The following is a 23206-nucleotide window of genomic DNA, read 5'->3' on the forward strand; positions in this document are numbered from 1 at the left end:
TACTCTTCAGAGGGCCGAAGGGCCTGTTTCCACACTGTAGGGAATTAATCTAAATCTAAAATGTTGTTTGAAAATTTAAATTTCTGTGATAGATGTAACTGCTGTGGTTTGTCATTTCTCATCAGTGCAAGTTGCAATATAATTTTGCAAAGTTGCAAAATTAATTTTATTTTCAACAAGTAGATTCTACAATAATCTCTTCTAGTATTGTATATATTACTTCATCATCCATATCCTTTCAAAACAACTATGTAGACAGAAAATTTAATAACTTGGTTCCTTCAGTGGCCTTTGTTTCTGATCTGCAAATAGCACCAACCTGCACATTTCAAGAAATGAAGGTTATTTTCATACAAAGTTACTTGTTAATGATAAAGAATTAAGTAAGAAATTATTCCAACGAATGGTTTCAAACTTTGTACATCTCCTAAACAGTGGCAGTTCTTGAGAAATTTTAATAGCATGATCTGAAATAAAATAATTTGATCTTTACTAATTGAACCTGAGTAAAGCTTTGTGATTCTCAAAATGCTATGTAACAGTATTCCGACACATGTAAACAGTTTGGTTTTACATTATACACTAGATTAATAAAAGATACATTGCAAACATTAAACAAAAATAACCACTAATTTCATACCTTTTGCTTTCAGTGTGCTGTATTTAAACATCTGCAGTTCTCTTGGAGCAAGAGTTTATTTGTAAGTCTGAACAGTCACTACAATGACACTTGTAGCAGTATCGTTCTAGTGATAGAAGTTACGTTTATGTTTTCTGTGTTTCATAGTGTTTTAATATAGATTTTGTTCTCTGCTGGAAAATGTTTAATGTGCAGCTTTCCTTTAAATTCTCCATGGATGGGTTGTTGGAAGTACAGTGGAGTCCACGTTTTTCTGTATTATCATGACAACTTATTTGAGATCCCAACTCGTGAATGGACGCCAGTTAATTTTTGGTCGAAAAATGCTGCCATTTTTATTGTCAATTCCTGCCAACTTTTAAAATTTTTAGATAAATGTTCATATTCATGTAGGCTTTATTCTGATTTTTTTTGTCACTTCAGGTTAACTGCATATCAAGGATCATGGAAAGGCACTTGAATGGGAGCTTTTTCAAACCAAGCATTAATTCTGATCTGTCCATTTTATTGACAATTGAGGAGACAAGGCTCATCAGGAAATGAAATTTACAAATGAGCAGTGACATACCAATCACACAATGTAAAAAATGCAATTAATTCAAATATAGTTATGTGCTTACTTTAAGTTTCTAATGTGCATTTGAGGTTTTGCAGTAATTTTGCTATGCTGTATTAAAGGGTAATTAGTCTGATGTAATTGTTTACAGATCCTTCTAGATGTTAGAACAATGTTAATCTCCACAAAAATGGCAGTAGCAGTTACTGCAAAAAGTGGTTCTTATTTATTTTATATTGATTTTGCAGAATATTTCATTTTGAATGTTTTATTAGAATAATATCCCTTGGCGAAACGGTTACCATTTATTGTCACTTTTTTAAGCTGGCAAATTGGAAGTGACAATAAAAGGACTCCACTGTACTGCAGTAATCAATTGACTGGTATTATCTAATCCAAGATCAAATATCTGCCCCTCTGTTAGAGCAATTATATATGTTTAAAATAAGTATAGATTGTTTTTGAGCAGTACATTGATGTGCAGGTATTTACTTTTACTTGCTTAAGCTAATTAGAACAGTGTGCTCTGTCACTGTCTAAACAGCTTAACTTTTATCCACCTAAGTTCAAACTCCATAACTCTTTTGAAAAGATTTTGTGGTTAAAATTAGCTTGAGCTGTTACTTGAGTAGGATAAAAGATAATCTTAGTACTAAGCAAAAAGCTTATGAGTATTGTGGAATACATTTTAAAATGTACTTTTATAAATTGCTTTGAAATCCAAGTTGACTTTCCTTCAGGAGAAAGTGAGGACTGTAGATGCTGGAGATCAGAGCTGAAAATGTGTTGCTGGAAAAATGCAGCAGGTCAGGCAGCATCCAAAGAGCAGGAGAATCAACGTTTCGGGCATCAGCCCTTCTTCAGGATTCCTGAAGAAGGGCTCATGCCTGAAACGTTGATTCTCCTGCTCCTTGGAAGCTGCCTGACCTACTGCACTTTTCCAGCAACACATTTTCAGCTCTGACTTTCCTTCATACTTGTATTGAATATCTTGTGGATCAGAATTGTGACGAATGGAATGTTGTTACTGAGGTATGTCGTATAGCTTGTAAGAAAGATTTTGAACTGAATTTTCTTGAATGTCCCACCACATAATGACCGCCCATTGGTCTTTAAGTCATTCTCAGTCTCTGTCCTGATACTTTGAATTATTTAATTGGGGGTGAAGATACCAGTTTGCAAGCTTGACTTTGTATATATAGAAGCAGAATAAATTTTGTCTATTGGTGTAAGTTTGACTTGAAATTTTATTTTTCCGAGAACCTTCTGTAGTAGGAAGGGGCCAGATTCTTTGGAGGAAAAGTGTTTGAGACTTTGTCTGTAGTTCATTAGCAGATCAGAAAGAAGAAGTTGTCTGCATTGCACTTTAAGAGCTATAAGTAGTCTGCGTATAACATTTTAAAAGATTTTTTGAAGTCCAGCATGAAATGGTTGAGACAGAAATTTTATGTCTCTCTTAACCTAATGACTAGCATGTAACTGATTCTGTTTTAGCTCAGTGTGGTCTGTCCCAATGGGAGATGAAAAGGATAACTGGAAAGTAAAAACTCTTGAAGAAATTTTGCAGGAAAAGAAACGACGAAAAGAGCAGGAGGAAAAGGGTGATGTGAAACGTCCAAGAAATGTAAGTAGTAATGCTGTCAGCATTTTGTATCCTAAGATCGTGTGTTTTTATGGTGTTGCTTATTTTAATAATTATTATAAAATTATTTGTAGAATTCAGTTACCATTTGAGTCTAAGAATCATGTGTCCAATTTCTGTTCATGTGTGGCTTGCACTCTGAGTTCACCTCCTGTAGGGTGTTGACAGAGTTCTGATATTGCCTGTTCTCCTTTTGCTTTCCTGCATGAGAGGCTGCTTTGGAATTATACCATCATAGTATCATTCGCAAGTGTTGGATCAAGCTATATTGTTACCTTTAATAGATTCATCGGTCCTATAGTTGTCTTTGTTTCGCTTGACAACTGTTGAGATTGACATGCTTAATGTGGGGACCAGGATGCGAATCCATAATCAGTCACTCTGGTGTAGCATGTGGAATTATTCCTGGAAGTGGTTTTCAAATAAGAGTCGGTTCAAAATTGTAACTGTTCCCAAAAGTTAGTGAATTATAGAAAATACGGAGGAACCTCGATTATCTGGCATTCGATTAACTGAATTTTGGATTATCCGAACAAGATCGCAAGGTCCCAATACTTGGCTAACTATGTTATTCAGCATTCAATTATCTGGAATTTGATTAACTGAATGAAATGTTCCCCGCTCATGTTCTTCAGATAATCGTGGTTCCTCTGTATAGACTGCAGAGTCTATGAAGCTGCATTTACTTTAATTCTGCTCTTTACAAATGGTGTTAAAGTGGAAATTTATCATGAAATCCTGTTTGTTAGGACAAGCTCTCACTATGTCATTGGTCAACTGACACAAGCCTTACTGATGATTGAATGAATTGGAGAACGCAGCAAGTAGTCATCCACAGATAGCTTATGTAGCAATACTGTAAAGCTTGCTAAGACATAAGCTGAAATGTTTACTTCTCCAGCTCCTGATGCTGCCTGACTTGCTGTGTTCTTCTAGCCTCCTGCTTGTCAACTTTGGATTCCAGCATCTGCAGTTTTATTTGTCTCCAATTCAATTGGTGATCAACAAAATCGAGCACCATCTTAAATGAGGGTGCTCATTATTGATTCATTATGCTGTTTCTGCATTAACCAATGGCAGATGTTCACTGAAGTTGGATAACAGCAGGAATTTTCTGAATGAACCATATGAATGAATTATTATCTTCCATCTTGTAATATAACATTCAACTTTGTTGCAGTAAGTATTAAATTGATTAATTCTGGCAAGGTTTGAAGTTGATTAATTATTGCATTATTTCACTATGTTCAGTTTTGCTGAATTACCCTTTTGCTTTAGCATAGAAGGGAAAGGTGATGTCCTGTACTTGTTTTTAAGAACAAAGGTGTTTTTGGTGATCTCTTGTGTAGATGCCGGTGTTGGAGGGGATGGACAAAATCAAGTCATACGACACCAAGTTATGCTCCAACAGGTTTATTTGAAAGCACAAGTTTTTGGAGCGCTGCTCCTTCACCAGGTGAAGTGAAAGCTTGTCATTCTAAATAAACTTATTAGACTATAACCTGGTGTTGTGTATCTTCTGATCTGGTAATCTGAGTATGTTAGTCTAACTGGCTAGCAACAGACAAGTGAAATTGTGCCAAGTAGTGAAATTAAAAAGTCATTAAATAGGAACAGGGATGTTTTGCTGCAATTATATAGTGCCTTAGTGAGACCACACCTGGTCTATTATGTGCATGTTTCGTCTCCTTATTTGAGAAAGGATGTTTTGGTTAAAAAGGGGGTGCAGCAAAGCTTTATCAGACTCATTCTTGGGATGGCAGAGCTGATGTATGAGGAGAGGTTGAATCAGTTGGATTATTTGAACGCAAAGGGACAGGTGGTCTGAGGTGCATTTGTTTTAATGTGCAAAGAGTAGTAGGTAAGGAAGATGAACTTAGAGCTTGGATTAGTACCTGGGAGTATGATGTTATTGCTATTACTGAGACATGGCTGAGGAAAGGGCAAGATTGGCAACTAAATATCCCAGGATATAGATTATTCAGGCAGGATAGGGAGGGAGGTAGAAGGGGTGGAGGAGCTGAATTACTGGTCAGAGAGAATATCACAGCTGTGCTGAAGGAGGGTACTATGGAGGACTTGAGCAGTGTGGCAATATAGAAATCGGAAGGGTGTGGTAACAATGTTGGGGCTGTACTACAGACTTGCCAATAGCGAGTGTGAGATAGAGGTACAAACGTATAAATAGGTTATGCAAAGATGTAGGAGCAACAGGGTGGTGGTGCTGGAAGATTTTAATTTTCCCAACATTGACTGGGATTCACTTAGTGTTAGAGGTTTAGGTGGAGCAGAATTTGTAAGGAACATCCAGGGGGATTTTATAGAGAACTATGTAAATATTCAGACTCGAGAAAAGGCCATACTGGACCTGGTGTTGGCGAATGAGCCCGGCCAGGTGGTTGAAGTTTCAGTAAGGAATTCCTTTGGGAATAGTGATCACAATTCCATAAGTATTAGAATACTCTTGGACAAAGACAAGAGTGGTCCTAAAGGAAGAGTGCAAAACTGGGGGAAGGCCAACTATAGTGAAATTCGGCAGGAGCTGGGGAATGTAGATTGGGGGCAGCTGTTTGAGGGTAAATCAATATTTGATAAGTGGGAGGATTTTAAAGAGATGTTGATTTAGAGTGCAGGATAGACATGTCCCTGTGAAAATGAGGGATAGAAACGGCAAGATTAGGGAACCGTGGATGACCGGTAAAATTGTGAGACTATTTAAGAGGAAAAAGGATGCATACATGAGGTCTAGGTGATTGGAAACAGATGGAGAATATTGGGAACGTAGAACCAATCTGAAACGAGGAATTAAGAGGGCTAAAAGAGGTCATGAAATATCTTTAACAAACAGGGTTAGGGAAAATCGCAAGGCCTTTTAGTCATGTATAAAGAGCAAGAGGATAACTAGAGAAAGGACAAAAGAGGAACGTTGCGTGTGGGGTCAGAGAAAATGGGTGAGATTCTTAATGATTACTTTGCATTGGTATTCACTGATGAGGGGGACATGAGAGATGGTGAGGATAGGGACAGATGTTTGATTACTCTATATAAAATTGGTATAAGGAGGGAGGACATGTTGGGTATTCTAAAAGGCATTAAGGTGGATGAGTGCCCAGGTCCGGAAGGGAACTATCCCAGGTTACTGAGGGAAGCGAGAGAGGAAATAGCTGGGGCCTTAACAGATATCTTTGCCGCATCCTTGAACACATCCTTAACAAATTGCTAATGTTGTCCCCTTGTTTCAGAAGGGTAGCAGAGATGATCCAGATAATTACAGACCAGTGAGCCTGATGTCAATGGTAGGGAAGTTGCTGGAGAGAATACAGAGGGATAGGATCTACTTATGTCTGGAAGAAAATGGGCTTATCAGTGAAAGGCAGCATAGTTTGTGCAGGGAAAGTCATGTCTTACCAAATTAATAGAACTCTTTAAGAAAGTGACAAAGTTGATGAAGGAAGGGCAGTAGATGTCATATATATGGACTTCAGTAAGGCGTTTGATAAGGTTCCCCGTGGTAGGCTGATGGAGAACGGGAATTTGCATGGGGTCCAGGGTGTACTAGCTAGATGGATAGAGAACTGGCTGGGCCACAGGACACAGTAGTAGTGAAAGGCAGTTTCTCAGAATGGAGAACTGTGACCGGTGGTGTCCCACAGGGATTCGTGCTGGGGCCTCTGTTGTTTTCTGATGTACATAAATGATCTGAAAGAAGGTATAGATGGTCTGATTAGCAAGTTTGCAGGTGACATTAAGATTGGAGTAGCAGATAGTGAAGGGGACTGTCCGGGAATGCAGCAACATATAGATAGGTGAGAGAGTGGGCAGAGAAGTGGCAAGTGGAGTTCAATCCGGGCGAGGTGATGCATTTTGGAAGATCCAATTCGAGAGTGAACTATATGGTAAATGGAAAAGCTTTGGGGAAAATTGATATACAAAGAGTTCTGGGTGTTCAGGTCCATTGTACCCTGAAAGTGGCAATGCAGGTCGATAAAGTGGTCAAGAAGGTATACTTTCCTTCATCGGACGGGGTATTGAGTACAAGAGTTGACAGGTCATGTTACGGTTGTAAAGGACTTTGGTTCAGCCACATTTGGAATACTGCATACAGTTCTGGTTGCCCCATGACCAGAATGATGTGGCTGCTTTGGAGAGGAAGCAGAGGAGGTTCACCAGTATGTTGCCTGGTATGGAGGATGCTAGCTATGATGAGAGGTTGAGTAGATTAGGATTATTTTCATTCGAAAGACAGAGGTTGAGAGGAGACCTGATTGAGGTCTACAAAATCATGAGAGGTATAGGGTGGATAGCAAGAAGCTTTTTCCCCAGAGTGAGGGACTCAAATACTAGGGGGTCACGAGTTAAAGCTAAGAGAGGAAAGTTTAAGGGAAATATGTGGAAAGTTCTTTGTGCTGAGGTTGGTGGGTACCTGAAACGCATCACCAGTGGAGGTGGTCAGGACAGGCACAATAGTGTCATTTGCCCGAAACGTCGATTTCACTGCTCCTTGGATGCTGCCTGAACTGCTGTGCTCTTCCATCACCACTAATCCAGTATTTGGTTTTCAGCATCTGCAGTTATTGTTTTTACCTCATTTAAGATGTATCTAGACAGATACATGAATGGGCAGGGGGCAGAGGGGTACAGATCCTAGGAAAGTAGGCTACAGGTTTAGATAGAGGATCTGGATTGGCACAGGCTTGGAGGGTCGAAGGGCCTGTTCCAGAGCTGTAATTTTCATTATTCTTTGTATATTCACTGGAGTTCAGAAGAATGGGAGAATATCATAGAAACCTATAAAAGTCTAACAAGATAGATAGAGGAAGGATGTTCCTGATGGTGCTGGTGTTGGGCGGGCTGTGAGAGGTGGTTCCAAAGGAAGGGGTTACAGTCAAGAATACAAGTTCAATCATCTAGGACTGAGATTTAGAAAATGTTTTCACTTGGAGTTAAAGTGAGAACATTGTATGAATTCGAGGAGAAGATAGATGTAGCACTTGTGGCTGTAAGGATCAAAGGGTATGGCAGGAAAGCAGGAGCTGGCTATTGAGTTGAATGATCAGCCATGATCATAATGAATAATGGAACAATTTCGAAGGGCCAGATGGTCCACTCCTCCCATCTTCTATGTTTTCTATGTATAACTAGTAACGAATTTGTTAAGTCTTATACAGCCCCTTCCAAACTTATTACCTTTACTACCTAGAGGACAAAGGCAGCAGCTACGTGGGAACATCACCTGCATCCACCTGTATTCTTGACCCTCCAAGCCATCAAGCTTTTTGACTCAAGTGAGGTGCTTTTCCTTCAAAATCTTGCAATTCCTTTCCTCGCAGCAATAAGGTGTACCTCTGTTTCAAGGATTGGAGCAGCTTAAGAAGGCAGATCATTTGTGTATCTCACAAACAACAGTGGGCCCAGCAACTCCTTCAGGTTAATTAAGAGTGGGCAATAAATGATGCCTGCATATTATGGATGAATTAACCAAAAAGTAGGCTCATAACTGAAAACCGCTGTGAAAGCTACCTGACAGTCCAGAAAGAATAGGCAGGTAGTGCAGGAGTCCCTTAGGGTCCCATTTACTAACCAGTATTCCATTTTGGAAACTGATGAAGGTGCTGGTACCTCAGGGGAATACAGTAATACCTAGGCTTCTAGCACCACAAGTGGCTTGACTGTAGAGGGTAATAGGACTGAAGAAAGGAAGAGCAATAGTAATAGAAGATTCTTTAGTCTTTGGAGCAGACAGGCTGTGATTGAAGACTGACTCCAGGATGCTCGCTTGCCTACCAAGTGCCAGGGTCAGAGATGTCACTGTACAGCTGCAGGGCATCCTGAAAGCGGAGGATGATAGGTTAGAGGTCATGGTACGTGTTGGTTCCAATGGTATGGGCAAAATGAGGAATGAGGTTCTTACATCGAGAGTTCAGGGCTTTAGGTGGTAGATTAAAAAGCAGGGTCTCGATGATTGTAACCTGTGGATTACTCTCGGTGTCACATACCGAATTTAGAAATAGGACACTTGAATGCGTGGTTCTAGAGTTGGTGTAAGAAGGAGGGTTTTAGATACCTGGATCACTGGGGCCGTTTTTGGGGAAGATGGGATGTGTACGGATGGCACAGTCTGCTCCTGAACCACATTGGGACCAGCAGGTGGGTCTGCTAGTGCTGTTGGGAAAAGTTTAAACTGGTCTGTCGGAGGAAGGGGACATAGAATTTTGACACATCATATTATAGCAAAGAAAGCCAGACAGAGTAAGTTCAGCTATGTTGAGTGTCAAAAGAGTAAGGCACGGCTGAATGGTCTTTAATGCTAGGACTGTAATAGGTAAGACTGATGAGTTAATGGCATGGATTGACACATAGATGTCTGATATTGTCATTACAGAAACATGGCTGAGGGAAGGACTGGACTAGCAACTCATCAATCCAGGGTGTCAGACCTTTAGGTGAGACAGAGGAGGCTGTAAAAGGATGATGGTGTAGCATTATTAATTAAGGAGTGAATTACTGCAGTAGGATGAGATGATATCTTGGAAGGACCTTCAAAAGAGGCTTTGTAGTTGGAATTTAAGAATGTTAAGCGGGCAACCAGTTACTGGGAGTGTATTATAGACCCCAAAAGAGTCAGCGGAAATAGAGAAACAAATATGTAGACAGTTCACAAAGGTGTGTAAGAGTAATAATGGGTAATTATACTCAGGGTTTTTAACTTTCCCAGCATAAATTGAGAGCCATAGTCTTAAGGTTTAGAGGGGGTTTCTTGAAAGGTATTTTTTTGTAATAATATGTTGAAGGCCCAAGAGGGGTGCTGCAGTGGATGATCTGGTTCTTGGGAAAGATGCTGTCATCAAGCGTCAGTGGAGCATTTAGGCGATATCGACCACAACAAAGTACAGTTTAAATTTATTCTGGACAAGGAAAAAGATGACTTGCAAAAGATGGCTTTGGATTGGGAGAAGGCAGATTTTATTAAAATAAAGCAGAATCTGGCCACTGTAAACCTGAAACTGCTCCTTGCGGGTAAATCTACAACAGAGCAATGGGGGACATTTAAAAAGGAGCTGAGGAAGAGTACAGGTCAATGTGTACCTTTTAGAGGAAAATAGATGAGCAGTAAGTTCAGAGAACCCTGGATTGCTAGGACAGTTAAGTCCAAAGGGAACAATTCAGTTGCCACCCTGGAGGAATATGGGAAATATAGGAGGGAACTTAAAGTAATTAAAAGAACAATAAGGAGGATGAAAAAGGATTCGTGAACAGGATTAGGGAGAATCCTAAAATATTTTATGAATACATTAAAGGGAAGAGGTTAACCGGAGAAGAGTAGAGCCCACAGGGAGCAAAGGATATGTAAATCCTCAGGATATTGGAAGGGTGTTAGATGAATGTTTCTCTTTGGCTTTCACTTTGGAAAAGGAATACATAGATACGGTATTCAGGAAAAGGGACTGTGAGGAACTTGAACAGGTTGACATAGTGAGATATTGGAGGCTCTGTCAGGCTTAAAAATAGACAAATCCCTTGGCCCAGATGAACTGCATCCCAGGCTACTGTAGGAGGTGAAGCAGGAAATTGCAGGGGTTCTGCTTTAAATTCCTCTCTGGCCAAGGGGGAATTGCCACCGGACTGAGGATGGCTACTGTAGTTCCATTTTTTAAGACCCCAAGTTTGGTAGAGTGATTTAAAGCGAAACTTCTGGTTATAGGTTACAGAAAGATATAGATGGGTTGGGCAGGCCAATGGCAGTTGGTATTTAACCCTGCCAAGTGTGAGGTGATGCACTTTGGAAGAGGAACAAGATGAGGGAGTGTTTAATGAATGGCAGGACACTGGGTAGCTTCGAGGAACAGAGCGATCTTAGGATAATTATTCACAGATTCCTGAAGTTAGCAGGGCATGTGAATAGGGTAATTAAGACATATGGGATGTTTACTTTCATTTGTTATGGCATAGAATATAAGAACAAGGATGTAATGTTGTACAGGTGCTGGGTCAATCCACAACTGGAGTACTGTGTGCACTTCTGATTACCTCACTACAGGAAGGATGTGATAGCACTAGAGGGGGGAGGCAGAGGAGGTTCGCTTAGGTGTTCCCTGGGATGAAGAAATTGAGCCATAAGGAGAGACTTGTTAGGCTTGAATTGTTTTCTTTTGAGCAGAAAAGTCTAAGGGGAGATATTGTTGAGGTGTATGAGATTGAGGGCTATGAATGGGGGGAGCAGAGAGCAGCTGTTCCCTTTGGTTGAGAGGTCAGTCATGAGAGGGCATAGTTTAGGGTAAGAGTCAGGAGATTTAGAAGGGATAGGAAAATATCTCTTCACTCAGTGGGTGATGGGAACCTGGAATGCACTACCTTGGAAGGTAGTGGAAGCTGGAAACCTTAAACCCTTAAAAATTATTTGGATGAGTACTTCAAATTTCATAACATTCAAGGAAATGAAGCAGGTACATGAAATTGAGATTAGTATACTGTTAGTGGTGGTTGTGATGGTGCAGACTCGATGGGTTGAAGGGCCTTTTATGTGCTGCATGACTCTGATCGTCATAAAGTCTGACTGGTTCACTAAAGCCCTTCAAGTAAGGAAACTAATTACACTGACCTGATCTAGCTTACACGTAACTCCAGTTGCACATAGTCTGGTTGACTGAATACTTTCATGACTACTGGGAAAGGGCATAAATGTTGTCTTATCAACCTCTCCTATAACTCAGGGCGAGGTTTGGTTTTTATAGTTCACAACTTCCAGTTCAGTGATGAGCTTGTGAGCAGGTTAATTCAGTTCAGAAAGCTTTTCATCTTGATTTCACAAGATATATAATATGCTCTGTTGGTTGGTTTTGAACAATTGACAAAGTCCTTAGAAGGAAGAACTCATTGTGAACTTGTTTTAGATATTGATAAATACTGAAACTTAAGACAACTTATAAAGGTACCCTTCAGACAGCAAATAAATTTTTCATTTTATTTAATTGCATAAATCACAACTTGAATACCCTCTTGCAAGAAAAATATGTCTTTCTCGGTTCATTTATAGCCCTCGCTGTGGAGGTGCCCATCCAGAATTCTGGTTAGTTACTTTCCTTTTTTCTGGTGATATAATTAGTTACTTTTTAATCTACTGTAAGAATTAGTATATTGTATTGTCATATGTTATAACTGAAAAAATTATGACTTGTATTGATTTGCTTGGTTTCTAAAATCTATACCATCCTTTTATAGAGTCATAGAGTTGTACAGCACGGAAAAAGACCCTTTGGTTGGCATGGATGTGTTGGACCAGATTGATCTGGTCCTATTTGTCAGTATTTGGCCCATATCCCTCTAAATCCATCCTGTTAATGTGCCCATCCAGATCCCTTTTAAATGTTGTAATAGTACCAGCCTCCACTGGTCACTCATTCCATACGTGCAGCATTCTATGCATGAAAGCATTATCGCTTAGTTCCCTTTCAAATCTTTCCCCTCATCTTCAACTGATGCTGTCTAGTTTTGGACATCCCTACCCCGGGAGAAAGACTTTGGCTATTCACCCTAACCATGCCCCTTATGATTCTCTAACTCTATATGGTCACCCCTCAGCCTCGACGATCCAGGGCAAATAGTCCCTTCCTATTCAGCCTCTCCCTACAGCTCAAACCCTTCAACCCCAGCAATATCCTCATGAATCTTATCTGCATCCTTTCAAGTTTAACAGCATCTTTTTTCTCGCCGGGAGACCAGAATTGAACGCAGTATTCTAAAAGTGGTCTAGCCAATATCCTATACAGCCGCAACATGACCTCCTAACTCTTTCCTCAGTGCACTGATCAATAAGGGTGAAATGTCTAATTTACTACCCTGTCTACCTGTGACTCCACCTTCAAGGAACTATGAACTTGCACCCAAGTTCTCTTCGTTTGGCTACACTCACCAGGACTCCATCATTACATTTATAAGTCCTGTCTTGACTTACCTTACCCAAATGCAACACCTCACATTTGTCTAAATTAAACTTCATCTGCCACTTCACGGCTCATCTGATCAAGTTCTTGTGTACTCTGAGATAACCTCCTTCACTGTCGACTATGCCAACACTTTTGGTATCATCTGCAAACCTACTAACCATTCCTCCTATATTCACGCCCAACTCATTTAATTTTCTCCGGGGCAAAGGATCTGAATTTATTAAATTCAATCCTGTTCTATTTTATAGATTGGTCATAATTAGAAGACAAATCAAAGAAAAATTGAAATTTAATTTGACCCTGCCAGTACTTCTATATTAGTTTTTAACTTCTGTAGTGTAATGGTCATGTTTATTTGTCTATTATTCAGTATTTGGGTCACCAACAAGGATACTTGTTCACAGTCTGTCCCATGTTGTCATGTCTGACAGCGCACCCAAGGTTGAGCATCTATGATGTGGTCATTTCAGTTTTAAAGATCTGGGCTTTCAATTTGCCTGGACCGCTCAAAAGTTTTTAAAAGCCTATCTACATCTGCCAAACCACTTTCAGGCAAAAGGAGCAAGATAAGTAAAATATTTATAATTACATTTTTTACAAGGAAGAAGAATTAGTAACAGATATAAATAATGAAAATAACAAAATTTAACATTTCTAAAGGAAGTGCTGTGAACTGAGTTGTCTCAGTCTCTGTAAGAGGCTTGATCTCTTGATCTGTGTCAAGTTACTCTCCTTGACATTACTTACTGCTGTACAGTAAAGTCCATGTCAATCCAACAGTTGAATATATTTGAGGAAGTCTTTTGTAATGTTTTCTTCATGTTACATAAACAATGTTTTTTAGGCTTTTCTTCAGCCTCTAAACTGAGATGAGTGGGAGAAGGTCAGTTAGCTGCCTTGCGTCTGATCCACCAGTCAGTTAAATCGTGATCTCTGACCTAACTCCATACAAGTTCTGCCCTCTGCTCCACTTCCTTTCAGACCTTTTGGTTAACAAAATTCTAGTATTTATCTAAAATTAACAATTAAGCTAACATCCGTAAGATTAGAGACCCAGTTCATCTTAAGGATAGTTAGTGATGGGCAACAAATGCCAGTATTACCAACAGTGGTCACACTACATGTAAGAATGTTTAAAAATACTATTTTAAGAAAGAGATCCAAACTTCCACCACCCTTTGTATGTGAAAGTTTTTACTGGTGTCACTCCTGAAAGGTTTAACTCTATTTTTTTAATGAGATTCCCTAACTGGAGGAAATAGTTTCTCTCTATCTAACATCTTTGTTTCCTGTAACACCTTCGATACCTCCATCAAGTCAACCTTTCAGTTTCTGTTTTTCACCATAAATGAGCCTAGTTTGTGTAATGATTTCATCCCTTGTAATTTTTGTTTATTAATGCTTTTATAGTTATTGCTTCTCTGAACGTTCCTTACGGTGCGTATATGTGCTTGCTCCTCACTAGGTTCCTACCCAGTTGGTTTATTTACCAATCCAGTGAAGTTTTTGAAATTGCTGCCAATTACCTTTTAACCAGCAGTGCAGGAATATTTGTTTGAAAGTAATTGCATGTCATGGTGTGACAACTACAAGTTTTAAAGCCAGCCTGAACTTTGGATTTTAGTTAAAAATAATCTGTGGAAGTACTTTTCACCTTACTGAGTGAAATATTCCACAGACACACAGTATCTTTGATACTTTAAGCTAATGATAGAAATATATTGAAAAATTTATAAAAATATGACTTTAAATTATTGGTCAACATTTGTTACTAAGGTGTCGCAGAGGTCTTATTTTCAAAATAGTACAGAAATGTGTGTTGTTGGTACCAAAGTGAAGTCCTTTTATTGTCCCTTTCAATTTGCCAGCAGAAAGAAAATCTTTTAAGGAGGTGACAATAAAGGGATCTTTCCTAAATGTGATATACTTTTCTGCAGGAAGTTTGGTGCTTTGCAATATAGGTGCAGGCAAACAGATCCCTTTTCCAGCAACTGCTACTGTTTTTATGAAAGTTGTAAATTTGAAAATAGATTTTAACACTCGCCTGTGGTTAAACTGCAGAATGTTGAATGCTAAAGAGCATTTTGGCTACTAAAAACAACTGTCAAATCCTGTGGTATCAGGTGTACAAATTAAGTTGTGTGACTTCTCTATGCCACTGTTTTCATTTTTAGATTCTTTACAAGCCTTGACATTCTCACAAAAATCTGTAACACATGACATTTCAAGTCCTCAAGTGATGAGAAAACTACTAAAGTGTACTAAATAAAAAAATGATTGTGGAAATTGATGATGAAAAATGTCATAAGACCAGATTAATTAGAACATGAGAAAAGTGTCATAGATAAGATGTGAAAACTAAAATGTTAACAGTGTGAAACAGTCCAGAATTACCATTCTATTTTTATACATCTCAGTTGGATGACAGGGATTCTAAGCGGGACTCACTGGAGGAAGGAGAGCTTCAGGAACACAAGGACAAGATGGAGATAACTATACGCAATTCACCACACCGACGAGAAGGATCTATAGATGATCGGTATGTTTTCCAATTTTAAAAAGAAACACTTAATGTCCTCCCAGTAAACTTCAATATAAACGCCTATTCAAAAAAGTTCAGGCCAAATACTTTTTATTTTGCAGATGAGTGAAAGGAGTCATTGACCCTTAATGTAGATCTATCACCAGTTTGATGCTGTTCTTCAAGCTTAATATGTTTTCCACCTGTAGCGAAAATGTGATTTTTGTGTGATCCATTTACAGAGGAACCTCGATTAGCTGAACAAGATGGGCGGGCTCAATTTTGTTCGGATAATTGATTATTTGGATAATTGATTTTTTACCTTAAAAAGGGAAGCCATGCTGATCTAACGCTGTGCTGTACTGGAGAATTTGTTTAAATGTATAATCTTAACGTATTGAGCGTAAGAGGACACACATTTCAAATGATGAACAAAATAAAGCATAATAACATACAGCAGTAGTTAGCATTTGGCAAGGAGTGGTGAAGACAGCTTTAAACAAGGTCCCAAACAGCTTCTACGATCACGAGCAATTTTCAGTTTCCGGGAGCTATGTCTTGCGATAGAAAGGCAGAAACACAGCCTCACAGGTGTGTTTATGTTCTCGGCCATTTTTTTCATGAATGGCCTGGTAAAATGGCGGGAATACTGTAAAACACTTCTGCAAAGGGCTGTGTATCCAGTAAAAGTATCCAGTCGCTGATGCTTGAGCTGCTTGTTTCTTTGTTTTTGCCAGCGTTTTCACATGTTCTTCAGTGCAAGAAAATCGAATACACTTACCTCTTTGATGTAAAGTTTTTGCGGCACCTTGAAATCATCTTCCGATAATCTGAAATTCAGATAATCGATATTTGGATAATCGAGGTTCCTCTTCATTGTGTTATGAAACTACCTGTTAAAAAGAGAGAATTCAAAGAACAGTTATTTGGCAACTTCTCCTCCAAAAATAGCAGTTTATTTACTCAGAAAGCTGGTCCATTTTAAAATGTTTTTATTTTGAAAATTATATTGGCATGAATGAAGTCCTACAGTCTTTTGTTTCCATTCTTGGTATTGGCATCAATTGAAGTAGTGCAGCTCTTTTCCCAAGTGCCCATGAAAATAAAACGTTTGATCATTTTTTGGCATTGAATTTCCTGTGTCCGGCATATATAGTTTCTGCCTATGAATAGATGAAAAATGTGTTCTGTGTTCTATAACCATTAAGTTGACAACAGGTTCAATTAATGTCAAGTTTCATGTGTGAGAAACTGAAGCCATTCTGCTGAGGAAGCGCAGTACAAATATTTTTTTAAAACATCTGCCAATTATCTGTCTGTGTTAATCATCAAACCACTAAGTGCACTCCAGACATATGTAACATTATTATCCCTTTTGTGAGAGTTTGATAACTAGATAAACCATTTTTTGATAAGTATATTTGTCATTGTCCATCGATTTTAAATTAAACATGGTCAATTTATGTCACCTTCCAATTTATGCAAGTGGAACTGTTACCTTTACTATTTCATGAAGTATAGAAGATGCATTTTAATACCTTACGCCATTCATTGTACAGAGTTTAAATCCTAAGTTTCTTATCATTGACATAGAAAAAGTCAAATATTTATCCTGTCTTCTGGATAAAACCAGGAAACTTAATTTGAATTAAATCATTTCTATAAGCTAGAAAACTTTCCTAGTTTTAGCGTTGCTGTAAAATCAATACACATTGTTAAGGCTTTGCATCTTGTGTTTGTCAGAAATTTTGTAAGAATGTCGCTGTGAAAGGGAGCAATGTTTTTATATGGTATGAGAAGACTGCTAATTTGTTGGCGCACTAACTCTGGTACAGTGTGGCTGTGGCAGGAGTACCAGTTAGTTGATCACTGACAGTTAACTATAAAACTGCTAAAAATTTAAACCAAGCAGATGGCTTCTGGCCAAAGCTTTCCTTGAAAAATGAGCCGGAGTCTGGCTCCCATCTATTGAGTTAAGTTGCAATTGACACTATACATGTGTATTCGTTCTGTCAGCAATAAACAGGGTTTTAGTATTAATATACGTAACGGGTGTAGGTTTACTTACTGAGTTGGAAGGTTTGTTTTCATATGTTTCATCAACGTACTAGGTAACATCTTCATTGAGCCTCCAGATGAAGCACTGACGGTGTAGTCTGCTTGCGATTTATCTGTTTGGGTTTCCTTGGGGTGGTGATGCCATTTCCTGTCACATTGTCATTTCCTATTTTTTTTTCCTCAGGGCGTAGTAAATGGGATCCAAATCAATGTGTTTGTTGATAGAGTTCCAGTTAGAATGCCATGCTTCTAGAAATTCATGTGCTTGTCTCTGTTTGGTTTGCCCTAGGATGGATGTCTTGTCCCAGTCGAAGTGGTGTCCATCCTCTTCTGTATGCAAGGATACTAGTGAGAGTGGATCATGTCCTTTTTGTGGCTAGTTGATGTTCATGTATCTTGGTAGCTAGTTTTCTGCCTTTTTGCCCAATGTAGTGTTTGTTACCTTACAAGAACGGTATTACAGACCCTATACAGAGAACAAGCAAAACGGGCGGTACGGTGGCTCAGTGGTTAGCACTGCTGCTTCACAGCATCAGGGTCCCAGGTTCGATCCTAGCCTTGGGCAACTGTCTGTGTGGAGTTTGCACATTCTCCGCGAGTCTGTGTGGGTTTCCTCCGGGTGCTCCGGTTTCTTCCCACAGTCCGAAGATGTGCAGATCAGGTGAATTGGCCATGCTAAATTGCCCATAGTGTTAGATGCATTAGTCAGAGGGAAATGGGTCTTGGTAGGTTACTCTTCGGAGGGTCGGTGTAGACTGGTTGGGCTGAAAGGCCTGTTTCCACACTGTAGGGAATCTAAAAAAAATGTCATTTACAAAATACCTTGCAAGAATTGTAACAAACACTACATTGGGCAAGCAGGCAGAAAACTAGCCACCAGGACATATGAACATCAACTAACCACAAAAACGACATGACCCACTCTCACTTGTGTCCTTAGAAACGGATGAGGAAGGACACCTCATCGACTGGGGCAAGACATCTATCCTAGGACAAGCCAAACAGAGACACGCACATGAATTTCTAGAAGCATGACATTCCAACCGGAGCTCCTATCAACAAACACATTGATTTGGATCCCATTTACCACGCCCTGAGAAAAAGAACAGGAAATGACATCATCATAGGAAATGACATCACTATTGGAAATGGTAACACCAACCCATGGAAATCTAAACATATAAATAGAAAGCGGGCTGCACCACCAGTGCTTCATCCGGAGGCTCACCGAAGATGTTACCTAGTATGGTGACGAAACCAATGAAAACGAACCTTGCAGCTCAGCGAGCAAACTTACATCCAGAACCTCAACCTGAGCTACAAATCTTCTCAAAACATATGTACCTTCCAGTATGCACCAGAACGGTTACACTGTAGGCCCAACAACAATCTTACGATTGTCAACATAACTCTGGAGTACACTAGGAATTTTAGCAAATATTATCTAATGAGTCACATCTAATATTGGGCACTGTTGAGTTTTGCAAGCATGGGCAGATAGAATTGGGTTAGTCAGTTGCAAATGTCTCATACAGAATGATTATGGAGGTGACCGTGTTGAACTGGGGTGGACAAAGTCAGAAGTCACAAGATGCCAAGTTATAGTCCAACAGATTTATTAGCAATCACAAGCTTTCGGAGGGCTGCTCCTTTAGGTGACTTCACATAAACATTTTGCACTATAACCTGGTGTCTTCTGATGTCTCTTACAATATAAAATTGTTCCTCCCCTTTCCATTGGTATTCTTGTGAATGTTCATTTTGAGTACAAGACAAAATACTTTGACAAACTCTTTTCTCAGCAGCAGTCAAGTTCCAAGCAACTTGTTTATTTTTGGATGTTTTAGCGGTCTTGAGCCCTATAATTTCCAGCTTTATTTTGCAACAATTCTGTAGAAATGTAAGTTTGCTCGCTGAGCTGGAAGGTTCGTTTTCAGACGTATCGGCACCATACTAGGTAACATTATTAGTGAACCTCTGGTGGTATGGCCCACTTTTTATTTGTGTTTAGGTTACCAAGGTGTTTACCAAGGAAACCTAAACACATAAATAAAAAGTGGACCATACCATGAGTACTTTACCAGAGCCTAACTGATGATGATAACATTGTAGTGAGCAGAAACGTTTAAAAACAAACCTTCCAGCTCAGTGAGCAAACTTCCATCCAGAACCTCAACCTGAGCTACAAATCTTCTCAAACGTCAATGTTCTGAAGAAATGTTATGCTGCCGTTTCACAGACCAAGGCTAAGTGTTGTATTTACTGATCAATTGCATTGATTTTAATGACAGTTTCTTTTTAAATGACATAGAGGTGAGGAGGATGATTCTTTGGCAATAAAACCTCCTCAACAAACCTCTAAAAAAGAAAAGTCACATCACAGAAAAGAGGAACGGAGAAAGGAAAAGCGAAGACATCGAAGCAGATCGGCTGAAGGTGAGAGATGGTAGCTTTATTTTAAACAACTTTGCATAATGTGAAACGTACTTCAGTATTTGGAAACTTAGTGTCAGGTGTCCTGTGAATTTAGATATCTGATTTGATTTTGAAAATTATTAAAGTGAGCTTTTGGTATATTTTTGCTTAATACGTAGCTTTTGAGTTTCATTAAGCATGCAGAATGCACTTCTGTTCAGTAATTTTAACGTGAAACCAGGGAAATAATTGTTAAAGATTGGTAAACAAATACTTAAGCTGCATGAGTGATTGCACAGTGCAACATCAAGAGTAAAGATATGCAAGTTTAAGATGTTTATATGTAAATATTTGTTTTGGTAATGAAACCAAGATAGATAAACAGGCCATCTCAAAAAGTTGTTTCAGCCGTAAAAGGATAAAGTATGCCTAGCGTGTGAGGTGAAGGATAAAAAGATTAGCAGTAAATGTAACAAAGGCGGCTGAAGTACTGAGGGTGGAAATTGCACATGTATTACCAATGGGAGGCATGCAGACAGACAGATGGGGGGCTATTCAAGGCAAACAAGAGGGTCAGGGGAAGATAGTGGAACATGAGCACAGAGAATGGTCAAGGAAAGTGAGTGTGAAAATACTAAATTTTATATACTTAATATAATTGAAATTTAGATATCAGATTGTATGTTGTGTTAAATGTAATATTTAGTGGATAACTGAAACAAATTTAACTTGTCAGTAGACTGTTTTGCGCTTAATTTTAATATTCCATTAAAGGATCAGACCAAGAAATCAGCTATAAGATTTTAGGAAAGTAAGCATACCAGGAGAATGCTAGGCAATAGAACAACAAATAAATGGATTGTTTTATAACAATAATTTTCTGTGGAAAGAGAATGTGAAGGAAGTAAAAATTGCAATGTCAAGACTGTAGTGGCTGAATCAAGAATCTCTAGACGATGTAACCTTAGTGAAGAGCTAGGTCATTTGAGGATGACTTAGAGACTGTTAGGATAATAAAACAATAGACAGATAAAAGAACGATCCTCAGAATCTTAAAATTCTGTTTGAAGTGGGAGAGGGTTAAAGACTAGGAAAAGTATTTAAAAGATATTTGGATAGAAATGTTGAGGGATTACTGAATGGCAGAGTGTTAAATGAATTCTTTACAACAGTCTTCAGAACTGAATCATGGGAAACGAAGACTGTTACGAAGAAACTCAAAGAATTTAATGTCTACAGGGCACTTAAGGCAGATGAGATGAACTTTAAAATCTTCAAGGAAATGAGCCAAGAAATGGGTAAGGCTCTCATTGATATATTTAGGAGGTCTGTAAATACAGAAGATGTACTTGAGGATTGTGAATGTTATCGCAATGTATGTATTTTTAAGGAATGAACCAATGAAACTTGCAATTGGTCTACCGACACTTCTGAAAAAAAGGCTTCAGCATTGTGCAGGATGTTGAAGCAGTAATAAGGATTGATCAGCATGGCTTTAAATGTTATACCTCATGCTCACTACTGGAATTGCTTATTGGAATGGAGGTAATTAAATTATTGCGCAAGGACAATGAGGTACAATTTACTTCCCAAGTCGGGTCACCATGCTATATTTTAACAATAGTCCAGTCAATCTGTTGCATAGGTTTAGCATGAGTTCTTTGCTTTTACATTCTTTCTAATGATAAAGATTTATGTGTTTGAAACTCAACACGTTCTAAAGTTATGCTGTTTACATATGTGTGTATATTTAGAAGTATATTTAAACACATGTATATACTTTGTCTCATTCCTCTTACTACCGTATGCTAAATCCCCATTATCTGCATTAAATTTTATACAACACCTGTTGTCCAGTCTACTAACCTATCTAACTTCCTGAAGTTGCTTATGCTTCTCATCGTTAACAACACTGCGTATTTTTGTATCCTTTCCAAAGTTTTATTTTTAAAAAAACTTCTTTATGGGATGAGGGCAACACCGATTAGACCAACTGTATCAATCCTCCCTATATGCTCTGGAGAAGGTGGTGGTGCGATACCTTCTTACACTGCTGCAGTTCCTTGGGGGAGTGTAGGTCCATGCATAGCTATTATGATGGGAATGCAAGAGTCTGACAGTGAAAGAATTACATTATAGTTCCAAATCAGGCTGGCGAGTGACTTGGATGGAAATGTGCGGATGATAGTGTGTTCATGCATCATCTATTGCTATTCTTCTGAGAGAGAGAAATTGTGGGTTTGAAAGGTCTGTCTGAGGAGCTTGGGTGAGTTGCATCTTGTAAATGATACACACTGCTGCCTCTGTGTGTAAATGGTGAATTGAATGTTGATGGGGTGCATCTCCAGAATGCTGTTTTTGTTTTGGATGGTGTCAAGCTTCTTGAGTATTTTGAAGCTGCATTAATCCGGGAAAGTAAAGAGTATCCCATTACACTTCTGATGTGTGCCTTGTAGATGGTGAAAGGCATTGGGGAACAGAAGATGAGTGATTCAGCAGAGAATGCTAGTCTTTAAACCTGTTCTTGTAGCTACAAAACTTAGGTCACCAGTTCAGTTTCTGATTAATTACAACCCCCAGGATGTTTACAAGGGAGATAGTAATGCTATTGAATGTCGAGGGTCATCGTTAGATTCGCTCTTGTTGGAGATGGTCATTGCCTGGTACTTGCAAGTCTCAAATGTCAACCCAAGCCTGGATGTAGTCCAGTTCTTGCTGCACTTTGTTTTTTTCAGTATCTGAGGTGTCATGAATGGTGTTGAATGTTGTGCAACAATCAGTGAACATTCCCATTTCTGCCCTTTTAAATGTATCTAAAGGTTGAGCCTGGAATACAACCTTAAAGAATTACTGCAGTGATATCTTGGGACTAAAATAACTGACATCAACAGTCACAATCATGTTTTTTATGTTCGATCTGACTTTGTCCCCCTGAGTCTCCAATTTTGATAAGGCTCCTTGTTTCTATGCTCAGTCATAGAGTCTTACAGCATGGAAACAGACCCTATGGGTCCAAGCTGACCAGATATTCTAAATTAATCTAGTCCCATTTGCCAGCATTTGGCCCTTAAGCTCTCTTAAACCCTTTCTATTGATGTATCCCATCCAGATCCTTTTTAAATGTTGTAAATGTGCCGGTCCCCACCACTTCCTCTGGCAACTCATTCCATACATGCAACACCTTCTGTGTGAAAAAGTTGCCCCTTGGGTCTCTCTTTATATCTTTCCCCTCTCACCTTAAACCTATGCCATCTGGTTTTGACTGTTCACCCTGTCCATACCTCTCATGATTTTATAAGCTTCTATAAATAAGGTCCCCCTTCAGCCTCTGGCGCCCCAGGGAAAACAGCCCCAGCTTACTCAGCCTCTCCCGAGGGCTCAAACCCTCCAGTCCTGGTACATCTTACTGCATCCTTTCACCATCAGGTGG

General features: G+C 39.1%; 1 protein-coding gene across 12 annotated transcripts in view; it reads left to right on the forward strand.

The window, feature by feature from the left end:
- Positions 1–23206, forward strand: part of cdk11b (cyclin dependent kinase 11B) — a 61348-nt gene that overhangs the window by 1921 nt on the left and 36221 nt on the right. For 3 of the 12 annotated variants that reach the window (XM_072586024.1, XM_072586027.1, XM_072586031.1), the window contains exons 3-8: positions 654–701; positions 2691–2820; positions 11873–11905; positions 15200–15321; positions 19673–19797; positions 20949–21074. In XM_072586024.1, coding sequence (XP_072442125.1) covers positions 2710–2820; positions 11873–11905; positions 15200–15321; positions 19673–19797; positions 20949–21074 — 517 coding nt within the window. In that variant the 5' untranslated portion in view covers positions 654–701; positions 2691–2709. Of the gene's footprint in view, positions 1–653; positions 702–1063; positions 1221–2690; positions 2821–11872; positions 11906–15199; positions 15322–19672; positions 19798–20948; positions 21075–23206 lie in introns of all 12 variants that reach the window. The other 9 variants (XM_072586033.1, XM_072586034.1, XM_072586036.1 and 6 more) reach the window with 7 other exon arrangements.

Source organism: Chiloscyllium punctatum, chromosome 16 (genome assembly GCF_047496795.1).
Source record: "Chiloscyllium punctatum isolate Juve2018m chromosome 16, sChiPun1.3, whole genome shotgun sequence".
In the NCBI taxonomy this organism is placed as follows: Eukaryota; Metazoa; Chordata; class Chondrichthyes; order Orectolobiformes; family Hemiscylliidae; genus Chiloscyllium; species Chiloscyllium punctatum.